This window comes from Phragmites australis, chromosome 11 (assembly GCF_958298935.1).
Source record: "Phragmites australis chromosome 11, lpPhrAust1.1, whole genome shotgun sequence".
Lineage (NCBI taxonomy): Eukaryota > Viridiplantae > Streptophyta > Magnoliopsida > Poales > Poaceae > Phragmites > Phragmites australis.
Window position 1 is genome coordinate 3,257,389 of NC_084931.1, and position 14,108 is coordinate 3,271,496.

At 41.0% G+C, this 14,108-nt stretch overlaps 1 protein-coding gene across 1 annotated transcript; it reads left to right on the top strand.

Annotated features, from left to right (window-relative positions):
- The first annotated feature begins 7,577 nt into the window (after window positions 1–7,577).
- Window positions 7,578–12,175, top strand: LOC133885953 (triacylglycerol lipase OBL1-like). The gene is made up of 4 exons (XM_062325732.1): window positions 7,578–7,981; window positions 9,795–10,144; window positions 10,936–10,969; window positions 11,055–12,175. Exons 1-4 carry the CDS (start codon window positions 7,651–7,653, stop codon window positions 11,936–11,938), a joined length of 1,599 nt encoding a protein of 532 aa, XP_062181716.1. The 5' UTR covers window positions 7,578–7,650; the 3' UTR covers window positions 11,939–12,175.
- The last annotated feature ends 1,933 nt before the right edge of the window (window positions 12,176–14,108 follow it).

The following is a 14,108-nucleotide window of genomic DNA, read 5'->3' on the forward strand; positions in this document are numbered from 1 at the left end:
CACCGGGACTCCTCTCCACCTCTTGTCACCGCGTGTTGCACAATGGTCATCGCTGCCAGGACCACTGTCGTCGTCACTAGGACCATCGTCTCCGGAGCCTGTTGCCACCTCTACTATCGTTGCTAGTGTCGTGAGGCCCGCATCCTCATCCTCGGTCTTGACAATGTTGGCAAGACCATCATACTCTGTAAGTCGCACCCTGCACATTTCTCCCTTCCCTCCCAAATCTCCGCAGGTCCGCTCCGGATCTGTGGTTTGGTTCCGCTAGGGTTCCTTGATTCTAATTTGGTTCTACGTGCATAGATCTTGGCTGCAGATGGGGGAGGTTGTCTCCACGATCCCAATTGAGTTCCAGTTTTGATTTACCCACCTGCATGTGCATTTCTCTTGTAGGTTGGCATTTGTGGATTTGAGGTGATGGCATTTGTGTGTTTGTCTTGCTACAGCGATTGGGTTCAACGTGGAGATGGTACAGTACAACAACATCAAGTTCCAAGTCTGGGATCTCAGTGAGTGGCTTGGATCTCTCTGATCTCTTTCGTTTTTGGATTAAACTGTTTAGATATCCATGTGCAGTTTACAAGTCTGGGATCTCTGTGAGTGGCTTGGAACTAGCTGCGATATCACTGTTGCCAAAATGATTTACTCGCAAAGATTGATTGATATGGACGTTCAGATGGTGGTCATGACAAATAGAAATACAGTGGTTCTACTTACTACTTACCAAATTGGTTTAGTACCTGATGCATTAGCAAGCTACGCTGCTGGAATCCCTGAGTTGCTTGTTGATGCTAGATGTTAGCTCTTAATTTAGTTTTTGGTAATTTTCATGATTTATGTACTGCAACAACAACATATGCTGGCAATCTATTTTTATGTCCACCCATATCTCAAGCCCTTAAACTATCTATTATAGCACTGACCTTGCAAATTGCTTGAGATGAAAATATTATTCCTCAATTAGATAAGTGGCCCTTTTTGCAAGATACAATTTTTTTTAATCGCTAACCTCATGTACTGATGTTTGCAGTACATTTGAGTAACTACTCAAGGAGTGTTCTTTTATTAAAGTTCTAGAAGGGATGCTAGCATTGTGTGTGACTTACACGAAGGCTTGCAATCTGTTCCAAGAAACTGCTAGCATTGGAAAAATCACAAGGTATTTCTTCAAGAGTTGTAGCTTTCTATAACAATGATTGTTTCTGTTTCAAATAAAATTGTGGTGTTCTATTCGGTTAGTGTCCCAAAATAGCATGCTATGATTTGCATATTATTTCTTTACTGTTAACCATCATGATATTGAACTGTTTTGATTTAATTTATGGTTTTTGGACTCACAATTGTGAACTGTCATGAGTGTGTACTATAAGCACATGATAATTATTTTAAGCGGGTGGCATCAAATTCTTACCAGGAAAGCTTGTTCCCTATTTAGTTAGGGTATAGTAAGATTGTGAGAAAATGGTTTGCATTTGTATCTATACTGCATGAAATTGACAAGAAATGTGCTCACTGATGTTTACACCTACATGCCACATGTCTTGTCAATTTTGACATGCTTTCTGCATTTTTTAGTCGTACCCTCTAAAAGCTTGATATGCAAATCCTTGTATCGTTGCAGTAAAGAAATGGTCATTGCTTGGGATGCCTAAAAATGGTCATTTCAGATAATTACTCCGCTGTTAACATTGTTAAAACTAACTCTTTGCAGGAATCACAATTTGAAATTAACAAATGCATGGTACTGTTAGGATTAAGTCAACGATGATTAGCTGAACCTTGCACACTAACATATAAGATATAGCAAACAACAGAAAATAATAGATACAGAAGTGCACTTACCTGAAGCAATAACTTGGTCTCAAGGCAGATTTCCAGATCCACGTTGTATCTGAAGCAGTAGGCTTTGAGCTAATTGGAGGGTCGCCTTGTACTTCTTGCTTTTATCTGCCTCCTCGGGAGCTTGTGCGGCACCAGGAGCAAAATTTTGTTACTGTTGCTTCTGAGAAGAGAAATCCTGACTTCCTCTATTAACATACCATAGCGTAGCATGCTGGAGCTCACACTCCATTGAAAGATATAATCAACACCATCAGCTGTAATGTTTATATCAATTGATCTTTTTCTTTTTGCTAACAATGCAAAAATAGTATTCTAGCTATTTAGAAAGACTCTAGTCATGCATTGATGCATATAACTCTTGGCTTTATCATTGGAGTATTCTAGATCGCAAAGGCTATGTTGCATTATTTGAAAGTTTTATGTCTAAATTTATAACTATCGTCACCGTTAAGACATGGCACTACATATTATAGCGTGAAAATATTCGACTCTCATTATAACGCACGGACATGTAATTAGTAAAGTTAGAAAAACAGCAATGAACAAATAACAGATTAATATAGGTAGTATGCACCTATCCAAACCCTCAATCTACGCTAATTTTGTACCTGAGTCAAGCTTAAATTTTTTTGTGTCGTCACCATCAACCTTAGTATGACATTTATTTCACGGAATTAAGTTTGCATCAACATCAGTATTGAATTTAACATCTGCTTGTCTCTCAAATATATGGTTGTAACATCCCTGTCTCTCCCTGATCTCAACAATTATTGGTCTAGCATATTTACAAATTGTAATCCTCAATTAATAATGCGCATGCTTTTGTTCATATAATATACAATTAATGGTGTGGACGGGCAGTTGGCTATTGTCTGTGCCATCTCATAATTTTATGCATGCTATGCACGCATCAAAAATTGTAGAATAATGCTTCACTCATTTTGACAAAGTCAGCACCGAAAAACACAAACTTGCCACTTGTTATCTTCTTCCTTTTTATTTCTCTATCCCCTTTCTCTGTTTTCTTTGGAGTATCTTTAAGATCATCTTGCAAAATGATAACCTATATATTACGCTCTATTCCAAAATTCTGTTGTGCCCTCGTCCTGCCCCAACTTGCATGCCCTCTCCATTGATCGAGATAGGTAGTAACCTACCTTGCTAGAGATGGCAGCAGTGTGCTGATCCCACTGTAAATGTGTTTCATTTACATGTCCATTTGTTAAATTGCAAGTAAATTATTAGAAGAGCCTGGTCCAACTGAAAAATACGTAAATCAGGAAACCGATCCAGTTTCTTATATGATCCGCTCTCGAGAGATGTACTTAGTTTCTTGATCCGTCGCTGCAATATACAGTGCAAAGATGGCTGGGCCGAGACTAAAAAACAATACCACAGAATTATTGATTGCAGACAGTGTGTTACAGACGATTTTTTAGACCCATCACGAATAAAATATTCTCAGATGATTGATAACACAGACATGTTTGTAATAAGACTACCGTCACGGTGTGGCGGAACTCACAGACTGATTTTATAAATCTATCTATTTGTATCGTACAGACAAAGACGGTGTTTTAAAAAAACTATTTGTGATATTATCACAGATGATTTGTTGTTACATCCTTCTATGTTTGTATATTAGAGACATATATTTTATAAAAACCATCTGTATTTAAAGACCCACAAACTGTTTCAAATTTGACTGCTCGTCGCCCGTGCCTCTTTTGGCTTCGCACACACACAACGCATTCGTCTTCCTAGTCTTTTTTAACTTCCCACACACACAACCTCTTGTCGCCCCTTAATATAAAGCGACGAGGAGTGTTCTTCTTTCTCACTCATTATATCCAAGTGTTCCACTGTACTGACAAGTCCTCACTCACCATCACCGTTGAAGAAGTGAGATCTTGGTGGGGTCGAATCCCTTTCACTGTACTGAGATGAGTATCATATGGTTCTCATCATGATTTAGTTAGGGTTTGTAACTGATGGCAGAACCTTATTTCCTTCTTAGATCTGCAATGGCGCAGTTCATGATAATCAGGAGGTGACAGGATGGGGTTGTACCTATGGTGGCTTCGACGGCGTGAATGCTTGGCGTCGACTTCGGTCGGGTGGGCTTCATCTTCTTTGCTGCTCTGAAGGCCCCCTCCATCGACTATGTGTATGATGTCAACTGTGTTCTCCATTCTGTTCTTTCAGATGCAAATTTCTTCATTATTGTTCGTCAAAATGGAGATATTTTCGTCAACTTAAGACAATCTTCCATTTTTTACTGAACCATGGCTGATGGTTTGACAGCAACACAGTCTGGTTCTGGCTCATACATGAGATAGTCAAGTTGCAGCTAGATCCGGATGATTATGAGCTGCTCATTGGAGATGATGCTTGTGTTGCATTATGCTGAAATGAAGGTGGTTGAGATGATGTCTATCATCTTATCTTTTTGAAAGATAGCATGGAACAATCTAAGTTTGTCTACCACTGAGTAAATTTGCTTATATGGAAATGGTCACACATACAGTTTAAAAAAATATGCCTTTGATACTTAACACAGATGAATTTAAACGAAACCCGTCTGTGACTCTAACTATACACAGACGGGTTTTAACAAAAACCCGTCTGTAAGTCTTATTACTTATGGGCGATTTTATAGAAAAATTGTTTATGTGTAATTTGAGGTTCTAAAATTTATCTATAATAAGGTTGATATTATAGACAATTTTACAGAAGCGAAACATATAACCGTCTTTGATAGAGTTAAAATTTATCTGTAATAACATTCTGAGATGGTGAACTAAGCCTGGATATCAACGGATCTCAATCCAAATCCAGTCAGCTTGCTACCCAGCGCTCACGCACAGGTCAATAATAAAAACCTCTCGATGTTCGCCCAAATGAACTGGAAAGACCGTACTTCATGTAGTGGATATATTGCGATTAGAAAACAATCTACAATTTGCGATGGCTTTCACATGCGTGCTGCTCGATCTCAACTGCTCTTGTGTCTTCTTTTGAAAGAAGCGTGCATGGTACACCAAACATGGACAGTGTGTCGGTCACAACTTGTGACTCAGAGCCCCAGTTTACAATCTCATATATGAACATGTGACTCTTAACTATGACGACAGTGTTGGTCACAACATGTGACTCGGAGCCACAGTTTACAATCCCATATATGAACATGTGACTCGGAGCCCCAGTTTACAGTCCATATATGAACATGCGTCTCGGTGCCTTATTATGTGACTATTATTACGTATGTCACATACATTTTTACAGAGATAAAACCTATAATTATCTATGATAAAATTTAAAATTCATCTATAAATACCTATTCTGAGGTAGTGACACTTCATTACTACGAAATCTCACGAAACTGGAAGCACAGTTACCTTAGTGATGCCACAACTTGTTTGCAACATATGGCCATCTTTGTTCTGATTGATTTGCCCATCCACGGTCCACGCACCTCTTGTGTGTCCCAGTTGTATCTTATGATCGATGTTGTGTGCATATAAATCTTTGAATAATGCATGTGAACACTGTCCGTAGTCAGTGCAACAGTTTATATATTAATCAGGCCTTACCTAAGCAGGTTATATAATTAGGATGAAAATACACTACATTGATCAACCTGATATATTGTATAGTTACGTTGCTTAACATGCGCACATATAATAATATGGGAGTTGCTAATAATATTATATACATTAAATCCCCTTGCAAAAAACTAATATACATTAAATCCACTGCTCCAGCTTATCTAGATACGCCTCTAGCTAAAATGAAAACACTTAGGTTTGAAATTTATGTATAAAAGTTGGATCCTGACCTATCTATACAGTGAACTGTGAAGACCTCACACTTCAAAAGGACGATCGATTTCTCTTCTCCCAGGTTTGAAGCTAACTGCATTTGCAAGATGAAAATTTGTGTGAACTGTGAAGACCTCGCACAAGTCATGCATGCTAGCTTATCAAGCTATGACTAGGACCATTGTCACACTTGCTTCCCTTTATTGCGTATCCAATATACCGGCTTATATCCGTACATAACAAAAAATGCTAATAACGAAGCTCCACCAAAAATTGGGTGAAGGTATTGACCTATCTTAAAGGAAGCTCACCCTATATATGCACATCAGTTAACGGTGGTCGATCCACTGTCAAGGGTGTAGATCTCGTGAAGGCGTGAAAAGCTTGTTTGGATTGAGGGGGGATTATTTGAGCGCCCAAATAATCCTGTTGGATTGGGAGGAAAAATGAAATAATTTCCACGCCAATCCGAAAAAAGAGAGATGTGGATCGACTCCCTGACTACCAAACAAGACCACAATTTAGTGTCTTCCCAATCCACCAGTTGGATATTTCAGTTTAGATTTGGTGAAATCCATCTGGTGGATTTTGGAAAAACTCTACATGTAGAGTGATATAGATACAGCGTCCTACGCGGACACATATTAAAGAGATGGCTCCACCGAAATTGCGCATAAAATTATTGGATGATTAAGAAGAACAACATGATAAGGTACAATATATAGTTGGGCAGCCACGTAATATTAATGAGGATATCCCCACACCACAATAGGTTGATCTCTAAAAGTTTTTTACACAAGTACACATGCTCAAAATATCAAGTAAAATTAGAGGATAATTCTAGTGAAATTCATAATTTAAATTAGAGAATATACAATGAGTATGTCTAGTTTTTCAAGATGATTTAATTCAAACATGCAAATCCTTTCAACTATTATGAACCGTTAGATCTAGATCTAATAGTCTAGATCATATCCCTCACTCCAACCCATCTCCTTAAAAGTAAACCCAAAATCCGTTTAAAATCTAAGTGACTTAGGTAGTATTTGGTTCGTGGAATGGGACGAGACGGAGCTGATCCATCCTGTTTTTGAGCTATTTGGATAGAGAGCAGTATGATAGAATAGTTCGGAACGGTGAATATTCTTCAAATATTTAGGATGGAGTCGTTAAAAAAATAGTGGAATGTAGCCTTAAGGTTTCATCTCATGTACCAAACAACTATCTATATACGAATAGAATTATCTCATCCTTCAAATATATAAATGAAATCATTTCATCCTATTTTACTCTTCAACCAAACACTACCTTAATATTTCGTAAAATTTACATCTGCACTTCAAGACAATGCATTATTACGGGGTGGAGACTGATTAATATAAGATACATATCAACGATCTCAATCCAGATCCCGTACGTCACCTAGAAGCTCGGAGAGGTCAGTAAACTACTCCCAAAATCAGCACAACACATGATCCACGCGCTGCTGACTTGGCCACTCCAGTAGTACCAACTACAGTCTATCGCCTTGCCTATGTAAACCATGCAATGTGCATGCAAACCCTATAGACATTTACCTACCAACAATCATACAGATCAATCAACCATCCCGACAAGGGTTTTTTTTACCGGTAAAAAAATTTATTAGAGGGCACAGATAAATATAATTTATGTGATATATTGAATATACCAGATAAAATTCAAATAAATTAAAAAACCAGCTAAATTAACATGACAAATTTTTCTATCAAAGTCCACCAGTAGACCTGATAAACTGAATATATCGAATATACCGAACAGATTTTTTTCCCTGACCTAACCCGGCCAGCCCCACCCGAACTTAGCCCAACCCGGCCCAACCCTCTCGAGAGCCCTATAAAAGGCACCCTTTCTCTCCGTCACAGCATCGTGCCAGCTTGAGCTTTCCACCTAGCTAGCTTAATTAGCTGGTGTAGCTGTGTGAGCTTGGACTCGCCGTCCGGCGACCATGGTGGCGCAGCAGCTCGCCAGCGGGCCCAAGATGGGGGCGGAGAAGCTGATCATCCGGTCAGAGAAGGCCCGGTTCATCGACATCATGTCGCTGCTGCTCCTGCGGCGGCCGATCACCAGCTACCCCTTCGTGGAGGCCGGCGACCAGACCGCCGCTGACTTCGGCAGCACGCCGGGGGACTGGTTTGTCGCGCTCACGGAGGTCATCCAGAAGGCGCTCGCTGCCGCCTACTACCCCGCGTTGTTCATCGGCGCCGCCGTCGAGTTCCTCCTCAACTTCATCGCGCTCAACAACGGGATACTTGGCATCATTTGGAACATCTTCAGATGTACGTACACACATAAATATGCACATCACTAACGTTATATTTTGATCTTAACTAACTCAGGAACGGATAATATTTTTGTTGAGTTTTAGAACATAATCGGCATAACAGAAATGAATGAATTATGAATATACATAGAATGCAAGCCAACAAGCGGATGATCAACTTAATAACGTAACTGGGTTTGCAACATAATTCAACTTAATTTCTAAAAAATGCTGTATAAACGCGTGCACCAGAAAATGGCACGCTGATGCGTGAGAATTGGACTTCATGTCGAAGGTAAAAAGTGACAGAACGGTGCAATGTGACCGTAGAACGTCTCTCTCTCTCTCTCAGCATTTGTGTTCCTTTCTCTCTCTTATGGCTTCTTTTGATAAGTTTTTTCTGTTAATTTAACCATTTGTGTTTATGTTTGTCTCTTCCTTAACTATTTTTTCAAGAACGTGTATGTTCCTTCATTATACATGGCTATTTTTTTAACCTTAATTTAACCATTAGTTTGTGTTTATTCTCTCTTCGTTATGGCCTTCTTTTTTATAAGCTTGTGTGTGACTTTAGCCACTTGTCATGCCTTATACTCCCTCCGGAATAAATATTTATCGTTTTAATCAAGATCTGATCAAACTTTTAAAACTTTGATGGTTAATAGCTTCTAAAATATTTAGTTTGGAAACATAAAAATTACATATGTAGATTTATCTTGAAGAATACTTTCATAATATTATATTTTTATTATATTCTAATAAAAATCATGATCAAAATCGCAGTTGAAAACTGTGAAAAATAAAAAATAAAAAATATTTATGGTCCGAGGGAGCAGCACGACAAAATTGAGCTCACAAAAACTACCCGCTCTTAATTTTTTATTCTCCCATAGTCAAAAAGTTTAGTTGTCGCGTTCTTCTAGCCAATATATATATATATTGATTCGACACTTGCATGACCTCATGATGTTGGATGAAATCAAACCAAATACTCACTGCCACATAAATAGGTTTATATGTCGGTACTTTATTGTCGGTTTCTTACGAACCGGTTTGTATCATAGACTAGCATTAAAAGATTATTCAAAAAGAACCAGCAGTGAAAATCCACTATCACTATCGGTTCGTATTATGAGTTGACAGTGAAACCTTGACTATCACTGCCGGCTCGTGGCTAGAGCCGGCAGTGATAGTGGATAATTGTTTATTTTAAAAAATTAATAACTTTTTCATATAAAGTTAGATGAGGACAAACTTTATATCAAAACTGTAGCCCTCGACGAGATCTACAACTTTGTAGTTGTAAACTTTTTTATTTGATGTCATTTACATATCCAAATAATCATTTGTTTCAGACAGAAGATATCAAAAGGATTGCTTATTCTAATGGTATCATTAGTACTTGTATGGTGAGATGGTAAGAATGTATCGCGCGAGCTGAGAGTTTCTGAGTTCGAGTGTCACGAACCACATATACGCGTATTTTGCACGAAAAATCGCATGACTTGTAACTTGAAGCCTTCCTCGGGTGAAAATATATATTTTTCAATTTTTCTAGCTCTAAAAGATCGATTCGATGTCCGACTATCACTACTGGCTGAAGCCTTCAGCTGATATGAAACTATCACTGTCTGTTACCCACTGCCAGATTAAAACCGATAATGAAACTCCTTTATGAGCCGACAGTGAAGAGTTTTTTTTATGACTTCGTTAATAATTTGATATTTCATATCATTCAGTAAATCGCCAAGAACCCGTACATAAAATTCATAAATGCCAATGAACATTGACTGGTCGACCGATGCATGCATGAATGGATCTGAACGCAGGTAAGCTGGTGATACCACTGAACCGGGAGGCGCCCAACTACCGGTCGATGATCGGGATGATCGATGGGAGGACGGAGCTGAAGCCGCTGCCGGCAGGCGGTGGCCCAGACGACCGGCGGTTGCAGGTGGTGGGCGTCTCCGCCGGCAAGGCCACGGAGGAGGAGTTCTACGTCGACGTGGAGAGCGGCGAGTGCGGAAGCGCGGCAGTGCCGCTCGTCCAGCAGCAGTACGTGAATGGGCGACTCCTCCGACTCCGCACCTACTCCGTCTTCGAGGTCACCGTCATGGCCGCCAAGCTCGCCTACGAGAACGCCGCGTACATCGAGAACGTCGTCAACAACGTCTGGAAGGTACAGAATTACTGCCGGTAACTGGTCGTACCGGTCTCAGAGTCTCAGTGTGGATTTCCAAACAGAGAGAAAAAAATTGTCTGAATTTTGATCCTAAATAAATCTAACAAAAAGAGCTCAAGCAACCACGAGCGCAACACAATATGCAAACACTGACCCTACCGGCCCGCTCGTGAGCCTACTCCACGTCTGCAATATCGATTATTTTGCGTATGGTCCTAGCTGAGGTAACTGACATCTGGGTCCTACATGCACACAGTTTTTTTACTGGGAGATATTTTTCGTCAATAGCACGAATAAAGTTGACAACATGAATGCAACCCCATAATGCATGACCATTGGCATAGACACTACTTTTTGGGACAAGTACACATGCTTTTTCCTGATGCTTGCCAAGGGTACCAATCATTTTGGGACAAGTACACATGCTTTTTCCTGATGCTTGCCTGCATGATAGAGAAAATGTAACAACACATTTATTTATACAGTATATTTAATTTTATTCGTCTATTCCTCCCATCGAATATGTATACATCCGTTGATCACCTACCCACTTGATGCATACATCGAGCCATCGACGACGGATGACGGATCACGTACGTGCTCATCATCATCACTCTGTATAACTAATCCAGTCCCTTATAAATACTAGCCGCTGCTGTCGATCTAATCCATCCTACAACTAACTAATGCAAGTAGATAAACACAAATCAATTAATTTCTATATTAACCAGCAGCCAACTAGTAAGTAATAATGGATCTTATTTCTTGACGTCTCTGTGAACTTGCAGTTCAATTTCGTGGGGTTCTACAGCTGCTGGAACAGTAAGTCGATCGCCGCATACTGATCATCGATCGACCAAATGGAATTGATCATCAATGATTTATGCATGCATGGATTGACTCGCAGAGTTCGTCGGGGACCACACGACGCAGGCGTTCGTGGCGACGGACCGGGCGTCGGACGCGAGCGTGGTGGTGGTGTCGTTCCGCGGCACGGAGCCGTTCAACATGCGCGACTGGTCCACCGACGTCAACCTCTCCTGGCTAGGCATGGGCGCTATGGGCCACGTCCACATCGGCTTCCTCAAGGCGCTCGGTCTCCAGGAGGAGGACGGCAAGGACGCCGCCCGCGCCTTCCCCAAGGCCACCCCCAACGCCGCCGCCGGCAAGCCCGTCGCCTACTACAAGGTCCGCGAGGTGCTGCGTGAGCAGCTCAAGAAGCACCGGAAGGCCAACGTCATCGTCACCGGCCACAGCCTCGGCGCCGCGCTGGCCGCCATCTTCCCCGCCCTCCTCGCGTTCCACGGCGAGAGGGACATCCTCGACCGGCTCCTCGCGGTCAACACCTACGGGCAGCCTCGCGTCGGAGACAAGACGTTCGCGGCGTACGTCCGCGCGAACTTGCCCGTGGAGCCGCTGCGGGTGGTGTACCGGTACGACGTGGTGCCGCGGGTGCCGTTCGACGCGCCGCCCGTGGCGGAGTACATGCACGGCGGGACGTGCGTGTACTTCGACGGGTGGTACGCCGGCCGCGCCATCGCCGCCGGCGGGGACGTGCCGAACCCCAACTACTTTGACCCGAGGTACCTGCTGTCCATGTACGGCAACGCGTGGGGAGACCTGTTCAAGGGCGCCTTCCTGTGGGCGAAGGAGGGCAAGGACTACCGGGAGGGCGCCGTGTCGCTGCTCTTCCGCGCCGCTGGGCTTGTCATCCCCGGCCTTGCGAGCCATAGCTGCCGTGACTACGTCAACGCCGTCCGCCTCGGCCGGATCGCGGCCAAGGAGGCCTGAGCATCTGAGCTTCAGCTAGCGAGCATATGAGAGAGGGCGAGATGAATAAGTGTTTTTTCTGTGTGGAGTTGGTTCTGCTTCTGCCGCCTGCTAGATGGCGCGTGTTCGTTTCCATGTGTATCCCTGCAACAACGACGACGATGATGATCCAAGTACACGGTGTTTAATGTCCCGTGTAACCCACAGACTGTTCTATCAAGATAAATTGAATTGAATAAATATCTTCTTTTCTTCAAAGGGAATTTATATTTGGTTGAGCTATGAATAGAGTTAGCGGCTGACCGGCCGAGGTTCGAGCTCTGGTTCTTACGTCTTTTTATAAAGTTATGGCGTATTCTATTCGTTACGCTATAAAAAGGGAATTCATATTCTTCACGTGTTTGTTTTTTCTTGAGAGAGACGGGGTATAAGAGGAGACACAACACTCACACTCCACTCGCTCTAGATCGATCTTTTTGTTGAGACTCCAGGTGGCCTCATTGAACGTGGTGGCCGATCACATGGTCTCCCACTTATGGGACTCAATGTGCATGTGTACTACTATGCTTAAACAAGAACACGTACGTAAGTCCACCTCGTGATCACGGGAACGATGTTCGTTTCGGTAGTAGGAACCGAGATTTGGATGAAATTTACGGTAGGAGAGCAAGGATTTGGGGTAGAACAGATTTGGGGAAGTAGAGTCTGTAACGAAGGATCAAAGTCATTTCCACTGTGAGGTGATTAGCTACAGTCCTTACTGTCACATGCCAGTTTCTTTCACAGAGTGCACATGCTGCTGACTCACACAGTAGAACATATTACAGCGGCACGGGAACCCCTATGTAGCGATCGTTCGTTACTTTCTCTGAAAATGAATGCCCCACCACAGACCAACATCCCAAAGAGCCGTCCAACGAGACTTTTTCTTTTATCCCTTTAATCCTTACAGCTAACTCATTGCGGTCTAGATTAAAATTGTTTTCACTACGACAGAAACATCCTTCCTTATCGCATTATCATTGTCGGCTCCGATATAATTGACAGTGATAGTATATTATTGTCGGTTATTGTCAAGAACTGGTACTAAAATTTCATCCAAAAAAAATATCATTAAAAATAATTATCACTGATGGTTCTTAATAAGAACTGACACTAATATTAGTACTATCGGTTCTTAATATGAACTGGTATTGAAAATAATTTTTTTACTATCGGTTCATATTATTAACGGTAGTAATAGTGGAAGGGGTATTACTACCAATTTTGTTATGAACCGGCAGTGATAATGATAGATATCTTATTTTTGAAAATTTATAATCTTTTCATACGAAATCGTACGAAGATAAACTTTATATAAAAATTATATCTTTCGACGAGATCTACAATTTTGTAGTTGACAATATTTTTATTTGAAACAATCTATACTCCAAGATAATAATCTAAATATTTAGATAGGAAAAATAAAAAGAATAAATTACCCCTTAGTCATCAACTAAAATTGTGATGTAGGATGGTAAAAAATATATACGCAAGGGGTGATGTTGTGGGTTCAACTCTCACAAACTGCTTGTGCGCATAATTTGCTATATTTGTGGGTTCGACTCCCACAAAAACCACGGGTGCAAAAAAATTATTTTCTAGCCATAAAAATATTGGATTTAGGACTGACTATTATTACTAGTTCGTAACACAAACCGATAGTGATAACTATATTATTGTTGGTTCCAAAACTGGTAGTGATACTACCGAGTATCACTGCCAACTAATGACCATTGGTTCCAAAATTAGCAGCGATGCCAGTTTGTAATCAACAATAATAACAGTTTGGAACCGATGGTGATAACTTTTTTTAAGTAGTGTTTGTGTTTCATTTATGCACTCAAACAATTTAAAAGACGTGATTCGAGAAACTATGAAACTTAATTCAATAATTTGGAATGTCATGTTCAACTTTTTAATATGTGATTTGCTGAAACAATATAGCTAAATTGTTGATAATTTTAGCTAGCAATGCACTATCGGCGGTGATATATATAGGATAACAATATATGAATTAGCACTACCAGTTATGGAGCCATATCGATAACAGTTATCACTACCAGTTCAGATTGTGAACTGATAGTTTAGCTAGATTATTATTGCCGGTTTAATATAAAAATTGATAGTAATAGTTGATTTTAGACAAACC